Source organism: Indicator indicator, chromosome 20 (assembly GCF_027791375.1).
Source record: "Indicator indicator isolate 239-I01 chromosome 20, UM_Iind_1.1, whole genome shotgun sequence".
NCBI classification, from domain to species: Eukaryota; Metazoa; Chordata; class Aves; order Piciformes; family Indicatoridae; genus Indicator; species Indicator indicator.
This window is the reverse complement of record NC_072029.1, coordinates 13,762,454-13,783,146: the sequence shown is the minus strand read 5'-3', so window position 1 is coordinate 13,783,146 and position 20,693 is coordinate 13,762,454. Positions and strand designations below refer to the sequence as shown.

The window sequence follows — 20,693 nt, the reverse complement described above, 5'->3', positions numbered from 1 at the left end:
CAAGTGTCTTTGGAAAGCCACTTACCGAACTCTGAAATTCTCCCTTAGTGCCATCATCCAAATCATGTATTGTCTTTACCAGACTGTACCCAGTGCCCTTCCAACAGTCTGTTTAGCAACTGTAATGCAGCACTATAATGGTCATCCACAGTCAGCACTGTCAGATTAGTTCAACTGAATTATTTTCTACAAAAATGAAGAATAGTCTACAATACAGAAATAGGCCTGGTATTGGGAACTACGCACCTTAAACCTAAATGTCAGTCTAATCCCCCATGAAATTTTAAGTAAGACAGGGTTCAATTCACCTAAAATTTTATTAAATTGGGACATAGGCAATGAAGGCCAGTTTGCCTATTTTAAAGAGTAAAATTGCAAGGCATTTCTTTACAGCCTAAAGGTTGCCTGAATGCTTAACTACTGTCCTCCCAGCAGTATCAGAGAGTGCATTTGCTGTGGAGGTGTAGCCACTCTCACACTCAGCCTCTCTTTTGCCTTCCATGCTCAGGCACAGTGGCATCTTTGCTCTACTTGTTTCCCCTGAAGAAGGTTCAAAAGTTTGGCTACACCTGTGACTAGCTTGAATAGTATTGAATCCACATCTGAAAGGGAGGAAGGTAGAACTTGAATGTAACACCTAGGACTTTTGAGGAGGAGACATTTCTTAATTTAGATTAATGTTTACTTTGAAACCACTTTCAATACATACCAATATAAAATGTGCAGGTCCTAGAAAAAGAAGTTTGGACCATCAGTCTTCCTTCCTCCTTAGTGTTGCAAGTTAAGAATCATGTGCTTTCTTGCATGCTTTCTATCCTGCAAGTTGCTTTTATGCCTGATGATCAACTGCTGGACCTATCACTCGCAGTGTGTACACAGAGCACTCACTCAGGGAGTGAGTTAAAATTGCTCAGACTAACTTCAGAAAGATCTTCTCCATCTCCTACTTCACTTACTAGCCCCTGCAGTACTAAGCAGAAGACAGGCAGAAGCTACTGCACCTAATGCCTTTCAGCAGAGGACCACTAGACACACTGGATCCTAGAATATTTAAGGAATTTCCAGTTGGCTGTTTTAAAATAACATCTCTGTGCATGAACATCAAATTGGCTTCTCCTCAGCAACAAGGCAACAGCCTAGAACACCATCACTTTCTTAATATGCAGTATTATCTCCTTAGGGCTACAGATAAAAAGCTAAAACTTAACAAAATATCCAAATTCAGAAATATAGGCCTGGGATATTATATGGAATGCTTTAGAGAGTCAAATTAAAATTCCACCTTTAGGATGAATGCTGAGGACTAGTTTTCTCTGGCTGTTAACACCATTTCGCAGCAGCATGGGCATTGAATAAGCTGCAGGCAAACTCCCTGCTTATGGGAAGCTGGGAGGAGAAGCCCAGCCAGCTCCAGCACAAGCTGCCACCTTCCCTCCATGCTTGGAAAATAATAGATATATTTGTCACAGGGATCAGGCTGAGCAATGAGGCTCTTGAGGCGTATGGAGCTATTTCAGAGCTTCTTTAAAACAATTCACAGATACACTAGGAACTGTTTTATTATCTGTTCTGATAAATACAAAAGATGAAATCCAGTAGAGGAGGTCTATTTGAAGGGAAGACAGTAGCTTCAGCACTTCTAACGACACACACATTCATGGTCCAGTATGAGGTCTGACTCCTTTCACATGATCTCTCTTCCCTCAGTGTATTGCCTGGAATGGAGAGGTGGATGAGAGAGAATGCCAGGACTTGAGCGTTGCCTTTGCATGGGCAAGGGGCTGGCATGTACCAGCTATGATTACTTTGCCTGCTAAAAGCAGTGGAGAGAAAAGGGTAAAGAAGGGGAAAGCAATTTTCAGTTCCTGCTGCCGGAAAAAAGGTGTGAGAAGAGCAATTGCTGAAGTGAGCACATCCCCAGCAGTACAGACTAACCCCAGATGCTGAGTTCAGCTCTCAGCAGCAGCCACCAGCACAAGACTGGAGGTTACTTTAAATCGCATGGGACAGGCGATACTCTGTCCCAGGATTGCTACGAACACCTGACCAAATACAAGATTATTATCCATGAAAAGACCAGATTCCAGCAGATTCAGTACCTGACTCTGCATGGCAGTCTAGGCAAAGAATCAAGAGAGATCAGAAATCAGTCCTTCTTGCCTTACACCCTGCAGCAGGAGCATTTCTTCTGAAAATAAATGAGTAAGATTATAGTATAAATCTACAATTAGATAGTGTGATTATGTATATACTCATTACTTACAAAAATCTCTCTTCTTTAAAAATCTCCTGCTGAACTCTTGTCCTCAGTGAGATGTATTAGACTAGCTTGTGTTTTAGAAATACACAACAGGGAAGTGGGCCACCAACTTCAGGATTTGCAAGTCTTCCTTTAAACTTTCAAGTCCCAAAATATGTGCCACCATACCAGGTAGGATTCATGTATTTAAACACAGCAAAACTTTTCTTTAACATTTTCCACAACCTCAGAGCTCAGGCCATGAGGAAAAAGGTCTGGTTCTGTTAATGTCTAATAGTCTGTCACAGTTATTCCATCCGAATTTCATGTACCATTGTGCTTCTTAATCCCTCAATGTATTTAAATCCAACTAGAATTTTTCTAAATCCTCCATAGTTCATCCTAGCAGAGACAATTTGCCCATGGGGTACCCCTAATCTCTCTACTCAATGAGAAGCAGCAGTTCATGACGAATCTTCCTCTCCTATCTCCTAGTCAGTTCTTAATCCCCAGTGATACCCTAGCTCTTGCTCTGTGACTCATCTCCTTAAAGTCAGTATGAAGAGCATCCCATTTATCTCCTGTTGATTTGAAGGGTAGGTAGAACTTGCAGTTTTGCTGCAACAGCAGCTTTTCTCCCAGGAGAGTTTTATGTATCTCATCAGATGGTGCAGTGCTGCCATGGAGGAGAACAGAAGGCCCCTGGTACCGCCTCCTGGAAGTGGAAGCTCAGTGACCTTCAGATATAAATAACCAAGACTTAAGATGTGACTAGTAACTTATCATTATTGTGGTCTCAGAATTCTCTCCACCTCAGAGAAGCTGAAAACAACACTAGAAAAGCTTTTAACAACACAGTTGGGTTTTTTCCTTTTTATTCCTTTTTTTTTTCTGCTAAGATTAGTAAATATTTTAACAAGCAAGATAATGGGAAACTCAGTTGCTGAAGTATGAAATAGAAGGATGTAAACCTCTTTGTTTTCAACTTTCAGTAGTAACTGATCTGTGGAAGACCTGGTGATGCCATCACAATAAACATATACAGTTTACCAAGGTTCCTCAAGAGATTTTACCTCCCTTCTTACCACTGACTCCTGTCTCCTGGGAACTGGTTTTGTGGCCCTTTCTAGCACACCAACACCATTTTTCTCTGACCTGAAAGGTGACTTACCAAACCTGGCTGATTTAGGTGATAGCCACCAACCTCTTAACCACATGCCCTGCAATCCAGAAGATGACACATTTGCCTAAGGAGGGAATACACAGCATGTGGAGTCATCTACACATGCCTCCCAGAAGGCATGAGTGTTCCTGCCACTTTAGGCATCACAGGGCATGTCAGAGGAAACATGGCAATATTGTGGCATGACTAAACCAGCCTTGTTAGTTTGGCAGCCATCAGCAGAAGGTTATTGAATTCTTCAACCCCTTCCTCTCTGTTTCTAGATATAATGGAAGTCTCACTCATCACAAGACAGATATATACTATCCACACAGTAGAGAAGAAACTTGAGACAATAGAGTGGTTTGCTCCAGGACACGGAGATAAGTGGCATAAGAAAGGCTACTGATAACGTTTTAACCTCAATTGATAGCATTACCAGCATTGCCATTAAATTAATTCTGAGCTTAATAAACAAAAACCAAATAAACAAACAAAAAAGACATCAAAACTGCACTTATTTCTCTTGTCTGGAAGTGCTCCTGAGAGTAACTCATCCCATGCCTATAATGAAAGTCCTGGGCACTGATGCTTCAAGTCCACAGTGTCACAACAGCCTGCCTGGTCTGTCTGAGTTTGAGTCTTTTGCCCAGGTTTTAGTGTCGTTTCATACATCTTGATGCACACAGTCCCAGGAAAGACTTGGAGAAGGAATGTATTTTAGCACTAGATGGATTTAATTTGGTTTGAATGCAATCTGTGCCACAAATTTTGTTAAATAATGATTAATTTTGTACCTCGTTCACATTTTTGCAGGAGTCATGAAAGCAACCAAGTTCTGAGCACAGAGGTACTCACAGGGTTGTTTGAAAGCTGACTGCACAGGACTGTTATTGTAATCATTTTAAGGACACTGCAATTTTATTGCATTGGGCTGCACTTTCATTTTTCTATGTTTGTTTCCTCACAGGCTTTATTAGCCATAAAACCTTTTAAAGCTTATTTCTGTTTTGACACCTCAGCAAATTCCCACTTTCCATAATTTTTTCCTTCTTTTCCCAACACCGCTAAGTATGAATTTAAACCTCTTCATACAGACAGGTTCAGGTCCAGACCAATTTGTAACCCACATGACAGCTGGTATAAATCAATGGCAGTGGTCAGGCTGTGAAGGTCAGAAGAGAGAACAGCATCATAGAAACATGAGAGTGATAGAGAAGTCGAAAAGGATCAACTCTCCACAGTTATAACACAAGTGTGACACTGTGCCAGCCTGTACTTGCACTACTTCAAACACTCACTACCTCCAGCTGTGTTAACAGCAACAAATTCATACAGATGCTTTGTTACTAGCAGAAACACGGAAATAATGGCCAGTGAAAACCTGTGCCATAACTGTGATGTCATCCTTTCTGAGGCTGAAATAGTACCATCAAAGTACTCTCTAATGTATTTTAGTACTAGAATACTAGAGACAGTGCTGGAGTCCATTTGTCATGAGCCTTGAACCTCTGACACAAAGAAGCCTTGAACACACAGAATGGTTCTTTCATATCAAATTACTCCTTCATATACCCAATTAGTAAATACGATTGAGGACAACTGATGATAACACATCTTACTGCACTTCTGACTTTTCATTCTTTCTCTTAGTTCATACCTTCCCCTCTTCCTTCAAGGCAGCTTAAAGCCCAGACCAATTTATAATGCAAATGGTTTAAATTAAAAATGACAAATATCCAACAACCTCGTGTAAAAAGAAAGAAGTAACACAAACATTTCTCTAAGATGAAACTATAAATATTTTAAAACTCACTTTTAATAAATATTATTTTCCAGACTAATAAGAAATTAACCCTGAATTATTTCCATAGCAGATATACCTAACCTTTAGATTGTGGTGTATTTTTTTGAAAAGAGTGCCAGTGGAAAGCCAGAATATCTACTTGAAAGAAAAAAAAGGTATTTTTTTCTTGTGTTCTGAATTAGTCCTCACTGATTTTCTACTTGTGAAACATCATTTTTATGAAATTACTTTGTTCTAATTTTGAGGGTCTGGTGTTTACATTATGTACATGTTATCTGAGTTAAGAATTTTTTTAAAAAAATTTAAAAAACCATCAGGTGTGAAAATTAAATGCTTGTTTGTTTATATCTGAACTTCCCAGGACTGAGCACAACAGCACAGATGAAAAATAATAGACTACATGATTTAGTTTGCTGCATTCCCAGGAATCCTGATCTTTGGCTTTCTTTTTCTCACTCATTTCAAAAGCTTAAAATTCATCACTGTTTTATAATGAACTACATGGTAATTAGATGAAGAACACTGTGATATACTAAAAGTATTGACCATATGGTATTGTGAGATATTGCAGCATCTCAGGGTTTTAATGACTATCACTTGTTTATAAAAACAAAGCACAGATCTCAGTGCCCCATCCCTCACATTCAAGGATATGCAGTGTGCAGCCTCAGCAGCTAAAGGTCTATAGCCTGGAGTCAGCAGAGGGACCTGAAACTGCTCACAGAGAGATTGTGGAGTACCTGCACCAGATGCTGTCCCAAAAGAGCTGGCACATGAGACCCAAACAATAGATGCTAACAAGGCACAGAAGGCATGGAAAGACAGAAATAGGAGTGTCTGGGAATGCCTTCTCTGGGAAACTACACCAACAGCCATACCTGTGCTACATGGAGAGAGAGATATGTGAGCTAGTCATGGTAGCACTACTGAGGACTTCAGACACACTCCTATCCATTGTCATTTAGCAGCACAAGGGATTAGAGTAATTCCTTGCCATTACTGTTGCTAGTGTGACAGATTGGCTGGTCACCTGCTAGATCAATTAAAAATTTTGCTCTGGATGTTCCTCTAGAGGTAAAAATGAAGAGCTCATCCCAATAGAAAGCAGGGCAAATGAAGATCTGGGAGGAGGGAAAGATGCACTCTTCTTTTGTGAAATGATCTACATCAGCAGGTGGGAATCATGTTCCAAGATAATACATTTCAACAGATTTTAGAAACACAAAAGCTAAACGGAACAGAAGTAAAACAAACAAATCATATTATCTCTGCACATACAACAGATGAGAAGAAATTCAAAGTATTCAAAGCTGAAGTCTCCTATTGAAATAAACTCACCAATATTTATTTCTCTCTGTGGCTACGTTACAGTAACTGCTGCTATTCTGTTATATTCTTGCACATGAATAAGAAGCATGAAGTAGCATTTTCCTATGGGAATAGATAATAACAGAATTAGGGCAGTGAAGCAGTAATGTGGGGGATAGGGTCTTTGTCACTTTTTAAATATCACAAGGAAAATGGAGGATTAAAGAGGGGAAAATTATTTTATGTCTAGAAAACTCTATGGAGTATAAATAATTGCATGTGAAGAGTTAGCCACAGAAGATTCTAAATTTATGTCTGTCCAGCAGTTATAATGCTGAGACACAACAACAGAATTGTCTGCACTGGATAAACTCCTATTTTCCATCTGCATTATTTAGCTATGTTATCAGAAGCAAAACTTTTGGCTTTAAAATCAATGATGGACATATATGGAACTTACTTATACAACAGTAGAGACACCAAGGAAAAGTAACAAAGTGAGGGATAAAAATCTTACTTTTAACTTCTCTATTAATGTGAAGAATGCTGTCCCTTGCTGACTTAAACAGACTTTAGTAGCAAGAGCTATTCTGTCTTATGTTTATAATTTTAGTTTATAAAGCTAGTTGTAAAAGTTAAATGAATAATATGCAGAAATCTTTTTCCCCTGAGAAAGTGCAATTGCAGATAGAACGACTTCAAAGAGGACCCAGAGATATGCACAGAAGGTCAAATCAGTGTTGCTGCTTGTATACATGTATAAAAGGACAAGTACATTTTGTTCTTGTTTTCTAAAAAGAGCTGAAAAGCATCATGGAATAGGAAAGTTCAGCTTCTAAAGAACATCAAGACCTTCCTGTAAGAAAAAAAGAGTAGTAAAACCTATCAGCACTGTTCCATTACTGTAGGTATTGTGATTAACTTCCTTCTATTTATTTTAAATTTCATTTGTAAATGCAATTAAAATGCACTTTGTGGGGAAAATAAGCAATGAGGATCATAAAAATACAACGCTTTAATGACTTGCCTAGGAAAAAAAGGAAAATTTAGGGAATGAACCAAGAGTGCCCTACAACACAGCTTCAGGATCATAACCTGAACAACATCATGAGGAAAGTAATCATTATATGTGAAGCATTATCATTTATCACCATTGTAAAGGTGAGGAAATAATATCAAACACTTAGAATTAACCTAACCCTTCAGCACGTTAAATGGGTCAGACTAATCATATTCCATGGCAATTATATCTTATGAACACAAGGATCCATTTTCAGCTTTTTCGTAGCATCTGAGCAGAATACCATCTACCTCAAATTAAAAGCATAGAAATGAACGTGTGATCCACCTAAGTTAACATGTTGTGAACAGATTCACAGCCTATAAAATGTTACAGAGTCTGGAATTGAGAGTTAACATGACAAAACACGAAATACCCAGGAATTAACGAATACAACAATGCCAGAAGTTGGTTCACAGGCTATCAGATCTTCCCTGAGCTGGTTGTCATCTTGTATTTATATGGAAAACCAGTTTTTCATACTTGAGGAACTAGAATTTCAGAAAATAGGAAGAGTTCTTCTGTTCAAAGGCAAAGAATCTGATTTGAGAGCTTACACTGATGTATCCCCACTACACAGAGACACATTTTATAACTATGCCAAAGCAGCATGTAAATGAAAACAACGTCCTGTAGGTAACTTTATAAGATTACTTTAGAATTTCACAGCTAAAAATCAGCAGAAAACGTTCAGGGCAGTTATGAGAAAGAAACACACCTCTTTCACACAAGTCTTACAGTGGTAAAATCCCTTTTTTTTTTTTGAAGGAAAAGAGAGTAAACAAAGTAAATCACTCAATTTGATTGGTTTCTCAGCATAATAAAGTGCTGAAGCAGCACAGTGGAGGATTTGTTGGACAATTTTCTACACCGAAACTGTCAATTCATTCCAAAGCTTAGCACTGATGGATATTATGGATTGGTATGGATTGCACTGCTCCAACCATCTGAAAGGTCACTCAACAAACACAGCAGGAGTGACCTATTGTTCTTGCCATTGACAATCAGACTGCCGTTTTGACAAGTCTTTAAACTAGCACAAATCTTTTCTTCAAGTATTACATGGAAATGTTTATCTTTGCTTTGTGGCACAATTAAAAGCTGGCATCTTAGGAGTTCATTGAAGCGGTCTTAATATCTCCTTGGATCACACTTGCAAAGCCATGGAAGCCTGAGAATCTAATAGTGAATGGATCACCCCTGACATCTGTCAACTACACCACTGAGTATAATATCTTTTTAGTTCCATTTTCAGATCAGAAGGTGAAAAGAACTGAAGCTATTATCCCCAGTGTACAAATAGGTTGGACTATTTCCCTTTCTCTCTAAAAGAACACTGCTTCAGCTATAAAAATGAAACTTTGCTGCTATAAAACATCATGGCAAATAAAAACTTATGGATCAAAACTATGACCTAGTGCTTCATGGAGGAAAATAAGTAAATAAGTGCATCTCGAGTTATATTTTGACATTTCGTGTGCAGAAGAGTGGAACAAAAACACTCACCTAAATCATGGGTTTAGGTTTATAAATGTGCTAATTGCTGGAAGAAAGACACTTGACATAGTAATTTGTCTAACGCTCAGGATGTCAGATTTATTTCACATCTACCTTTAGCTCTAGCATCTTGTCTACTTAAAAGCACAGAACTTTAAACAAAAGCATAAAAGATCTTAGCACAAAATCATACAATGACAGCCTGCAAAAATCTTTGAGATCATTGTGTCCAGTTGTAGAATATCACAGATTAGTTATGAAATCAATTTCCTGATCACTTACAGATGACAGTCATCTCCCTAAAAAGCATGGTGTTCGGCTGCCATGGGTTGAAGATCTGGTTAGGAACAGATCCAGCCATTTTACTTCACTGTACGAGTAACTTTCAGGTCCAGGTATATACAAATACGTAGCATACACTTAAGTAATTTATTAATAGCATTTATTTACTGCAAACAGTCAGGAAGGTTTCTAGCACAAAATCTTACAGGACACTTACTAAAGAAATTTTCCTTAAAAGGACAATAAAATTGCCCTTCTGCACAATCATAGTTAACAAATATCCCTTTCTCTAGCTTTCGTCCTCCTACAAGAAAAAATACAAGTACAGCAGCATTCATGAAGACAAGTCTGTACTGAGACTGAGCTACACTGATCTAATTGCTCTCTGAGGCCACTTTATGTACTAAAGAAATGGTTGTGGGAAACACACATATGTAACAGATCCCTCAACTGCTGTCCATTCACTGCTCCTGCAAAATGGACAATTCCATTTTTAGCATGTGGAACTCCCTGAACAGGTGTTATTGTTCTCAGAAAAGTCCAGAATGTGTAATTTTTGGTTTGCAAAATATGAGATTTTCATTTTACTCTTACATTTCAGATAAACCTATTCCAAACAAAATTAACAATGACAACCACAAGAACAAAAATTAAATCAGTATTTTTGGAGGCTGAGGAGGCTCAAATCACTGAACAGCTGTAAGTTACTGGCTAAGAACTCTGAACCTAAGTCTGTTTGCTGCAGGTTGAAACAATCCTGGTACAAAAGGATTTTTTTCTTTAATTCAACTCAGTCAGATAATTCTCTTTAATAATTAACTCATTTTATATTAGGGACTTTAAAAAAAAAAAGTATGAAATCTTATTCTCTTTTTTTGTCTATAGTGACGAGGAGATTTTCTTAAAGTGCTAAGAATGTAGTGAGGAGTTACCAGGTAAGTTTTCTGAATGCAGACAGTATGTGCTTTATGTAATGAGCTGGTTACCATAAAAAACTAAAATCAGGTTTGGTAAACATATTTTATAGCTCAAATAATTTGAAGTAGTTTCATCTAACTCATTGCAACTTTTTCTCATCATTTGAGCATTTTTAATGACATCCCAATGTTTATCTAAAAGCATCTTAGCAGAAAGTTACTAAAATTGTACCTTTTGTCTTTCTGCTATTGAAAATGGTAAAGAAGCTAAACAAATCTGTGTTATTTGAGTATATGGAGTCCTCTAGGACAAATTACCTTCTTCAGCAAGTTTCACTGAATAATAAACATAAATTGGCAAAAACCCATCTGCAGGGGACTAGCTAAGAAGAAAAACAGGTAAGATAACTCAGTGAAGAATCTACATGCTATGAAAGTCAGAACTTCTACCCATTATAAAGGGCTGTGAAAGCTCTATGCTTTTAGAAAAATTAGGAGCCAAATAAGTCTGGATGGTCACAGGAGATGGTGTTAAAGGTGCTTTCCAAACTGATATGAGTTAAAGGGCCTGTGATAAGCAGCACTGAGCTTCTACTGCTTCACATAGCTTTCATAGGCAGGAACAAAGAGGTGTGGTAAAGGTATTACATTAATTTCTGGTAGACTGATTTCAAAATCACAGAAGGAGACTCCTGAGTGCCCCCTTAGCAAAAAGCAAATAGAAATGTAGCCTACCTGACAGACTCAGCTACAACATAGAAAGAAACCTGCAAAACTATTTTGTAGTCACTGGCTTTGTTCTGAAGCATGTCCTTGAGAATAGTGAGCCTGCTACAGGAATCAGTCCATGAAAAAGAACATTACAGAAAAACAGCTGAAGAATGTAATTACAAAAGCAGTTTAAAAGTTATTAATTAAATACAAAGCTCTTGGACATTAAATAATAATTAGCAGTGGCTGCTGACATACAGACAAGTTAATGGAAGTATGAGGACCTCCACTTAGGGACTCTCCTTAAAACAAGTACTTCAAAACTAAAAAAAAGTATTTTCTAAACTCTAGAGCTGGGTCTTCTTTAGAAAGTGAATAAAATTTAATATTAAAATGGTAAAAATAAAATTCAAGATGGGACACAATAGCAATGCAAGGATCTGTTAAAATAATTCTCATCCCCACTATGTCCTCACAAGGTGAGCCCTTTCCTTCAGCATCTCTTATTCTGGTAACTAACTCAGGGTTAGTTACCCTCTGAGTCTTTATGAAATTTATTCCTTCCATTATCTTTAGGGAGCAGGCATTTGTTCTCTACTTTTTGAGAAGTCTCCATTTGTCTCTGTCTGTGTCTGCTGTTTGCAGGCTGCTGATTCTCAGCTTTCCCTCCAACTATCTCTCCATACACTGTATAACATGTCTTCCCCTAAAAGGCATCCTTTCCTCATGATCCCATCTTTCTCAAGTGTAACCCTTGGGAGACGATGAAGAACAAGTTGTCTCTGATATCCAGCCATATGGATTTCAAAGAAATACAACGTGGTAAAAAAAAAAAAAAAAATCCTCCTGTTGCCTTCGATCCTATTAATGGGTTTGAAATGGTCAAAAGAATCAATGCATGCTACAGAAGCTTCTGTTTCAGTTTGGGCAGAGATTTGCAAACTCATCCTAGGAATCCCTGATTTCTTCACAGAAGATTAGTTGGGATCACTAACCAAATATAACATTGTTCTCAAACAGGTAAAAGGATTTAAAAGTACCCACATCATCCTAAACTCCCAAATGTTCCTGTAACAAACTGTGTATAACTAGGGGGGGAAAAGCTGTCTTTTCAAAGTATAGTATTAAATGTCAGCTTCATTAGTGACATGACCTGAAATCATTAGGTCTTCCCTTCTAAACTAGCTGCATATGTGATGTTTGGATTCCTGTATGTGTTATTTTCAGATGAAAATGAAGCCACAGAGAAAATACTGTGCTTTATTATCCTGTGTCATTCTTTTGGAAGAATGACTCATGCATTGATATTTAAGCTGCTTTCAAGTCAAATATTTAAAACTCACATCCTAAAATAAGCACACCTACTGACATATTGGAAGGTCACTAAAACATGAAAAGATAGAGAGAGGTCTAAGTAAAAGACCTACAAACTAAATACCTTGTGCACTGGAGGAAAGACACTATAAGAAAAATTCCTGTATTTTCATCAAAGTACTGAATAGGTTCCAAACAGTTTCAGATGTATTAAAAATCAGGCCTGTGGCATTTTCCTCTTGTACATCCATATTTCATTAGGTGCAATGACTTTATCTTTTCTCCAGCTAAAAATGCCATTCAAACTGGCTGCTATACTTACTCTTTCACTGTCACAATATAGCCGTACTCTTTGTCATCGGAAGACTTCACTTCAAGTTGTAAGCCTTGTCCTGTATTTTTCTGAGGCTTTTCATAGGAGTTTCCACCCTTCGTTAAAGAATTCTTAATCCAGTGCTGGGTATCACTTAGGTCTTTGGAGTCCAATTCACTGCTCTTTGCAGCTGTAAGTTCCCTTGAGAAAGTCTCACTTTTTACATTTTCCACACCAGCATTTATTTCTTCTGATGAAGAACTACTGTCTTCAGATTTCTTGGTTTCTGTCTTAGTAGATTCTTTAGGTATAAGCTCTTTAGGCATATTTTCAGGTAGTGCATTCTCATTCAATAAGCTAACTAGTTTTGCAGTGTTCTCCTGTATTAAAAGAATATTATTATTTTTAAAATAAACACAGGAATGTTACAATGAACCAAACCTGGATATAATCCTTCAAACTCTTATTCATATAGGACAGCCTACTCATGCAAATGTTGCATGGTCATTTTCCTAATGTCTATATGCTGCCAGTCTATGTAAGAACATAATGTGTATTCAATAATAATAAATAAGCATTAAATTATGCCACTGTACTTTTCACTACTTTTAATAAGGGCAAAGAAATTCTATAGTTAACAGCTAATATCTTCTTATTTATCACAGAATCTGGGTAGTCTTTCCTCTGTCTTCAACAGCTAGAATAAAATGCCAATAGTATTTCCATAGTGCTCCTTTTCTTGTGTCTGTATGTTTAAGTATTGATGAGACAAAAGCTTTGTTATCAAATGAGTTAATGAAATTAACAGAAATATCCATCGATACGCTTAAGTGTTTGGACTGGAAACATGCATACCTCTGGGGTCTCACAAGTCACAACACAAGAAAGGGAATGGATACTACATGATGAATTATGTTTGACTTTTCATCTCTAGAAATTGTGACAAACTGCTTGTGAGAGAGTCAACACATGTTCCTGGAACAAGCTAATTTCATTATACAAGTTTGTTGCAGTTGAGTTTTGGGCACTTTGTGCTGTGTATGACAACATATTCCTATCGCAATCACTATTTGAATTGTCACTAAAGATTTACATATGGGAACTTCTGTAAGTCTGTTGTGAATGCAGCACTTCATTTCTCAAAGAATTTCATGTGGGTGGTTAAAACTTCCACTTGTGTGTTAACTCCTTAAGGGATGGGCAGCTGCTAGGGGGATTTGATTGAACACAAGAGGGTTTGCCCACATATGAATCTTGCAGCATTAGCTTTTGATAGAGCATATAGTAGGAAAGGTTTCACAGAAGATTTTAAGACTACTTCCTTGACATTTTTATGCTCCGTGTAACTCAGAAAAAAGTAAGATGAATACACCTCAAAAATGTCTGAGTATTGGACATCAGAGTGCAGTATATGATTCAAAGTTCATGAGGAATATTGTAAAAGTAATCTGGATTAAAACCTCAAAACTGGTGTTTCCACATAGGGTATGAGATGTAATGCCTAAGCTTTGGAAATACGTCTGATATTCAATTACTTGGAATAATTAATGGCAAAGTTTAAAAAAAAAAAAAAAAAAAAAAAAAAAAGAATGATAGATCCCCTCAAAGGAGAGGGAATTTTAAACCCTCCCAGAAACATATGCCGTCAGAGGGAACATGTTTACATGTCTGAGATGGAATACTTGTTCAAGTACTGATACTCTACCTTTTTATCAGTTCTCACATGAGCTTCATGCACTCCATTGTCTGTAGGGTATGAAAAGAACAAATAGGCAGTTATGAAAGGAAAGCATCATATATGAAACAAACACAGCTTATAGGCAGCTTTGTAGTGGTGGCCTTTCATACAATTTAAACATTAAGACATCAAAGCTGAAAGGGCAGTGTAAAGAGCACTGCATAAATCAGTATTGCTATTCTAATCCCATTTTGATAGTAAATTAATGCCAGATCAATAGACAGACTACTTCAAGAGCCAATGTAACAGTGTTATTTTGCTAATTAAGTATCCAATCTTCCTATCGGTTTATCAATATCTATGGAAAAAAAAAATCACCAAAATGGCTCCAGCTAACTGAATGTGCATTTACATTACAGAAAAAGGAAAAAAATACAACCCTCATACACATTTTGGTGGAAGATTTATTTCAATAGGTATCATCTACCAAAACCATATTACAGTTTAATTGCAGTGATAGTAATAATAATGCTGGCTTTCTGGTTTATGAAATTATTCTTATTCATCTCTCCCAGCATGATTCAGGACAAACCCTCAAGTCTGTTCATTTTAATCTATAAAAAGAAATGGCAATTAAAATAATCAGAATATTCCTAAATAGTAAGGATTTCAGTATATCACCATGAAAAAAGACAGTAAGTTAAAATCACTATTTATAGCATATGGTTTTGGTATCCTGTATATCATAACATTCCTAAAGTACAGAAAAAATGACTGGTGGGTGACGTATGCCCTGCTGTGGTATCAACTCATTGATGGCAATTACTGGAGCTCCTGAATCTGCATCCCCAGCAAAGTAAATGTCCAGAAAGAAACAACCATCCATAATAACTCTTTTATTTCCTTAAACAGGAAAAGGAATGAGTAATTTTCTATCTGTACACATCTAAGATTTTCTTCTGCAAGTAATTGTGGTACATTAAAGAATTATTATCTTGTAAAACATTTTTCCCCCACATATTTTGAAGTACACTCTTGGAATATAATCATTTTTCATTATCATTTTGCTTAAACATGCCATTTTCAAGAAAGAGAAATTAGACAACACAACATAAAGCACTTTGTATTTCAGTATAATTGACTATGCAGGTTTATCTTGTTTGTGAAGCTTGAAGACCAAGGGTTCACAAACAGATCCATTCTTGGTAAATAAATTACCTGCAGCAAAGAGAAAACAACAAGGCTAAAGTTCTGCTGCCTTCAAGGAAAAATACTGCAGCTTTCCCTTATGTCTTCTTTAAAAATGATTTTTAAAAGTGTAGCACTACTCTGAAATAAGAAAGGAAATGTAGGGTAGCTATATTTTGCTGTACTTAACTCTCAGAATTAATACCTGGAATGTTAGCACTGTTTTCCATTAATCCAGTCTGAACCTCTGCTCTACCTTGAGCACCTCCTTTCTTCATTTGTGCTTCTGTTTTATCATCTTCGTTTTTTCCAGCACCCTTTTCCGTTTCTTCCTGAATGCCGACAGCTTGAATTGCGTTAGCGACAGTATCGGCAATCTCATCCAGTTCTGCTGAGCTGAGGTTCTCCACATTCACTTGGTGTTTCTCTAGGTCCTTCAATACATCTTTGATAAGTGCCTCTGGACCACAAAACAACATAAACACAAGATTTAGGTGCATACATGAAATGTATGTGCTTGTATTAGAGAAGCTCTGGGAATTGAGGTTGTTCAGCCTGGAGAAAAGGAGGCTCAGGGGAGGCCTTCACACTCTCTACAACTACCTGAAAGGAGGTTTTATTAAGGTAGGTGTTTTTCTCCTCTCCTTGTAACAAGTGATAGGACAAGAAGAAATGGCCTCGAGTTTGCACCAGTGGATGTTTAGATTGGCTATTAGAAGAAAATTCTTCTCTGAAAGGGTTCTCCAACACTGGAACGGGCTCACTAGAGAGGTGGTTGAATTTCCATCCCTGGAGGGTGGTTTAAAGGACACAGATGTGGGGTTAAGAGACATGGTTTAGCACCAGCCTTGGTAGAGTTGGATAATAGTTGGACTCAATGATCTTAAAGGTCTTTTCCAACCAAAACGATCCCACAATTTTCTAAAAGAGATCCATTCCTTCATGGAGACGATGTACAAAAAAGTACATACACATTTACTGACCATCTTTACAGAGAACACAGTATTATAAATGGATGTTAGAGTTTACAACAAAGTGAATCCATATCAGGCACCAGGGGATGTATGCCACTACAACCTAGCAAGTTGTCATAGAAAGAGGGTATAAAATTGTCACTTTTTCTTTACAAGGGTGTTGTTTCCCATTCTAAACTGACAGAAAAAACTGAAGACAAGTGTTAAGGTAGTTTAACTATTTTTAGGTGGACTAAGATAGCACAAACACTACTGTACTATTGTTTATTAGAGATGAGGCTTCTTAGGTGAATTTGCAAGGTAAATAGCTATATAAAGGATACAAAGTTCTGGGGGAAAAAGAGTCAGATATCATGCCTTTCAATCAAAAAGATCCTCTTGAATTGGAAGCAGATACAGATATATGTCCATTACATATATGGAAATGTAATGCACAAACTTTCTAAACAATATTGATTTCTCTTGGGAAATACATTATGTCAAAAGTGAACTGCACTATTTTGGTTTGTCAGATATAAATATTTTACCAGTCAAACTGAGGAAAGAAATGCTACAATGACATTACAAGGCTAGGAAAAGCAAATGGACTTATATTCAGTGGAGACAAAACAAACACACACACACAAACCAGAACCAACCAAATCCCACCCCCAAAACCCAACCAATCAACCACTAAAAAAAACCCCAACAAAACAGTCTCAATGGGAAAACAGTTTTGATAACATGGAAACTCAAGGACAATGGGTATTAAAGGTAAGAAGATGTAGCACGAGAGTTCTTCAGGGAATGTAGTTTTCTGATTGCATATATTGCATGCATCCTTCATGATCATTCTATATAACTGCAAAACTCAGCCCAACGTCCCTTGAAATACGAGACACTAAACATAGGGATTAATACAGCACATCAAAGCCATTCTCAGTCATGCCTCTGTTTTGCAGATTGATGCTGGTCAGGAATTTAACCTATATATGCATGCAAGCAAGAAAATTCTTTCACACAGGTAGTATTGTATATGAAGAGGAAGATGTGGATTGCTTTTAAATCTTTTGAAAGTATTATTTTCTATATAAGCACTTTGAAAGCAACATCCAACCTTTATTCTTTACTGCAGCAGTGTCCTTGTTAAGTCCTGTAGCAGGATGGTTCCTGCAAACAAGACTTCGGGACCATACTGTCAACTTTCAGAAGTGCATGAAAGTGAATTAAAAAGTAGGTATTCAAAAAGGAAAACCCCACCAGGAAAAAGGCTAAAGATAAGGTTTAAGCGTATTGTATCTACCCCCCCTGCTAGGAATTTAATAATCTAATAAAAACATAATAATCAAGTGCATTTGTTTAGGAAGGTAATCTACAAGAGCAAATTGAGTCAAGCTGGAATAAAAGTTTTCACTAGACGTGATCAAACTGAGTTCAAGAAACTTTTTCAAGAAGCACAACTGCTACCTGGAAGATGGCCATTTGGGAAAGATGTTACACAGAGCAGCAATGCAGGAAATACAGCACTGCCAGGTTACTGCAGAAGACTTGTGACTGCTTAGGAACTATCAGAAAATAATCTGACAGAAAAACAAAACAAACAAAAAACTAAATTACTGAAGGAGAGCTAATAAAGTTAATAAAGAACACAGAGAATACATGACAGTTCCAAATCAAAACTAATAAAACTTTTCCACAAAAACATCAATCTTCAAAGACAAATCTTAAAAGATCATTATATTTCAGGATGTATACAATTAAAAGAGCTGTATTAATGCAGCATTACGAGATTTTTATTTTGGCTGTTTCACAGCCAGCTGTCAAGACCAACTCCTGAGCTACTCAGCAACAGAGAGTCAATACAACCTTCTAAGTCCCACTTCATTTTTTTCAAAATAACTTTTCTCTGTACCTATTATCTTAGGTAAGTATTATCCCTCCAATCTGCTTCCCCATATCCATAGCCAATAACAAAGCAGTCTCAATCTCAAACAAAATGGAAATGAAGGAGCAGAGCAAGGAATCACATGAAACAATGAATGGCTACAGGCCCTGCTCACTGCAGATGCTCCTAGCTCATAAGCAAACCTATTATAGAGGAGCCTCCTGCTCCTCTGGTGCTGCTCTTCCTACCCTAGTCAATGATACCTGGATGCAGGTCATCAAACAAAGTCACAAATACTCATGTCAGTAAAACATTAGCATTGTATGCTACCTTTACTGAACAACTACAGGTGTGGCTTAAAACACCAAAGACCAAAGCTGATAAGCAAAGCTAAGAAGCAGGAGGATTGGGTTTTCAGTACATAACAAGGAAGAGTCACCAAAATGCCTGTAGAAGCCTGATAAAATGGAGGACTACATAAGGAGTCTTTCTAACTTCATGACCAGAGTGGTCTGTCCCCTTCTGTCCCATCGTCCTACCACATATTGGCTATTCTCAGCAGCTGAGCACCATACGGATTGGTGACTGCAGCTTTACAATACAGAGGACGTAAAAATTGTCTTTGCTCTATAGACATGGAAGTTTGTTATTTTCTGAAAAAAAGCCATCTGAATTACTAATTTTGTGATCTTTCCAACACAATGGAGAGGTGCGTTCTGCAACATTTATTCCACCAAAAAATTAGTAGACTAGAACAAATTTCATAAAACTGAGCCAAATTCTGAACACAGCTGGTGCAGAGGACAGATTAACAACTCCACTGTTGCACAGCATGCTGGTTTCAGCTGGGACAGAGTTAATTTTCTCCCTAGTAGCTGGTACAGTGTTGTGTTTGCATTTACAATGAGAATTGTGGTGGTAACACACTGATGCTCTAATTGTTGCTAAGCTGTGTTTACATTAAGTCAAAGACTTTTCAGTTTCTCACACCACCCCACCAGTCAGGAGGCTGGAGAGCACAAGAAGATGGGAGGAGACACAGCCAGGACAGTTGACCAAACGGGCCAAAGAGATATTCCATGCCATATGATGTCATGTTCAGCATATAAACTGGCATGAAAGATGCCCAGGCTCTACTGCTCTGAATCTGCTGGGCATCAGTCAGCAGATTGTGAGTAGTTGCATTGTGCATCATTTGTTTTATTATTCTTACTTTTTTATCATAATTATTATTGTTACTATTTTCCCTTACTTTTCTGTCCTAACTGTCCTGTTCTCAATCCGTGAATTTTCTTTCCCCCCCTGTTTTCTCTCCATCCCACTGGCAGGGGATGAGTGAGCAAGCAGCTGCCTGTTGTTTTGATGCCTGAGGTGTTAAACCACAACACTCAATAACTACAAAGGAAGTACTCACACACATCACACTACTCCGAGAGGTGAATTTCCAGATCTGATGTAAAAATAGTTCCAAATTTCCTTCTTTCATATATCTCCCTCAGGGTGCCTTGTTAGCTAATTTACCTGCCACTGTTTTGTCACGATTCTTAGTGCTAATCTGCCCAGTACCTTCTGGATTGTTCTCCCAGTTAAGTTTCTTGGTGCAGACCTCTATCAGATGCAGCAGAGAGCTGAGCTCATGTGACTGCATCCCATGCTTTCAAGGTTTTGAACAGTTCTGTGATTTAAAGAGTGCAAGAGAGAAACAACCCACACATGTATGAAAATCCTGATGAGTCAGAGGGATTGGAGAACAGTTAAAAGCAGAAAGAGATGGTGTGGTCAGCCTGACAGACCTGAATCCAAACCCTCATCCCAATGGAACATATTTTAAACAGATCCACTGGGGTCTGTCCTCACCATTTCCTTATGAGAGTATTAAGTGGCTCACAAATACAAAGGAAACAACACTCAAACAATTCATAATTTTATGTCTATGCAACATTTAAAAGCTAATGTAATGGAAGAAGTTCCTACAGGGCACATTATGTATGTGAAGTGAAAGTAGTGCAAGCCAATGAATTGTGAAACATGTTATTCCCTCTAAGTGTTAAGCATTTTTTTCCTGGTTGGCTCCTACCAGGAAAGGTGAAGTGGAACAGCTGGAGGATAATGAAACCAGCATGTGTCTAGTTTGTTTTTAGTCTAGCAACAAAATTGTCTAACCTGTGCAAGAGACTTACAATGCCACCTGGATTTGATTTTACATTATAGTTTGTTCTTGAAACCTATTATCTCTGGGCACCATACCAAGAATGCTTTCACTTCTGAGCATCCTTTAGATTGCAAGCATTATCTTTCCTCTGCTGCAACTCTGACATTTCTGTGTGTTTTGGGGTGTTTTGTTTTGTATGGTTAGTTTGGGTTTGGGTTTTTTGGTGT

General features: G+C 37.6%; 1 protein-coding gene across 1 annotated transcript in view; it reads right to left on the bottom strand.

The window, feature by feature from the left end:
• The window catches only part of PTPRN2 (protein tyrosine phosphatase receptor type N2), a 592,229-nt gene that overhangs the window by 347,935 nt on the left and 223,601 nt on the right, over nucleotides 1-20,693 (bottom strand). The window contains exons 7-9 of the mRNA XM_054390032.1: nucleotides 15,682-15,936; nucleotides 14,316-14,356; nucleotides 12,620-12,990 (exon numbers count right to left, since the gene is read on the bottom strand). Of these exons, the coding sequence (XP_054246007.1) occupies nucleotides 12,620-12,990; nucleotides 14,316-14,356; nucleotides 15,682-15,936 (667 nt within the window). The remainder of the gene's footprint in view (nucleotides 1-12,619; nucleotides 12,991-14,315; nucleotides 14,357-15,681; nucleotides 15,937-20,693) is intronic.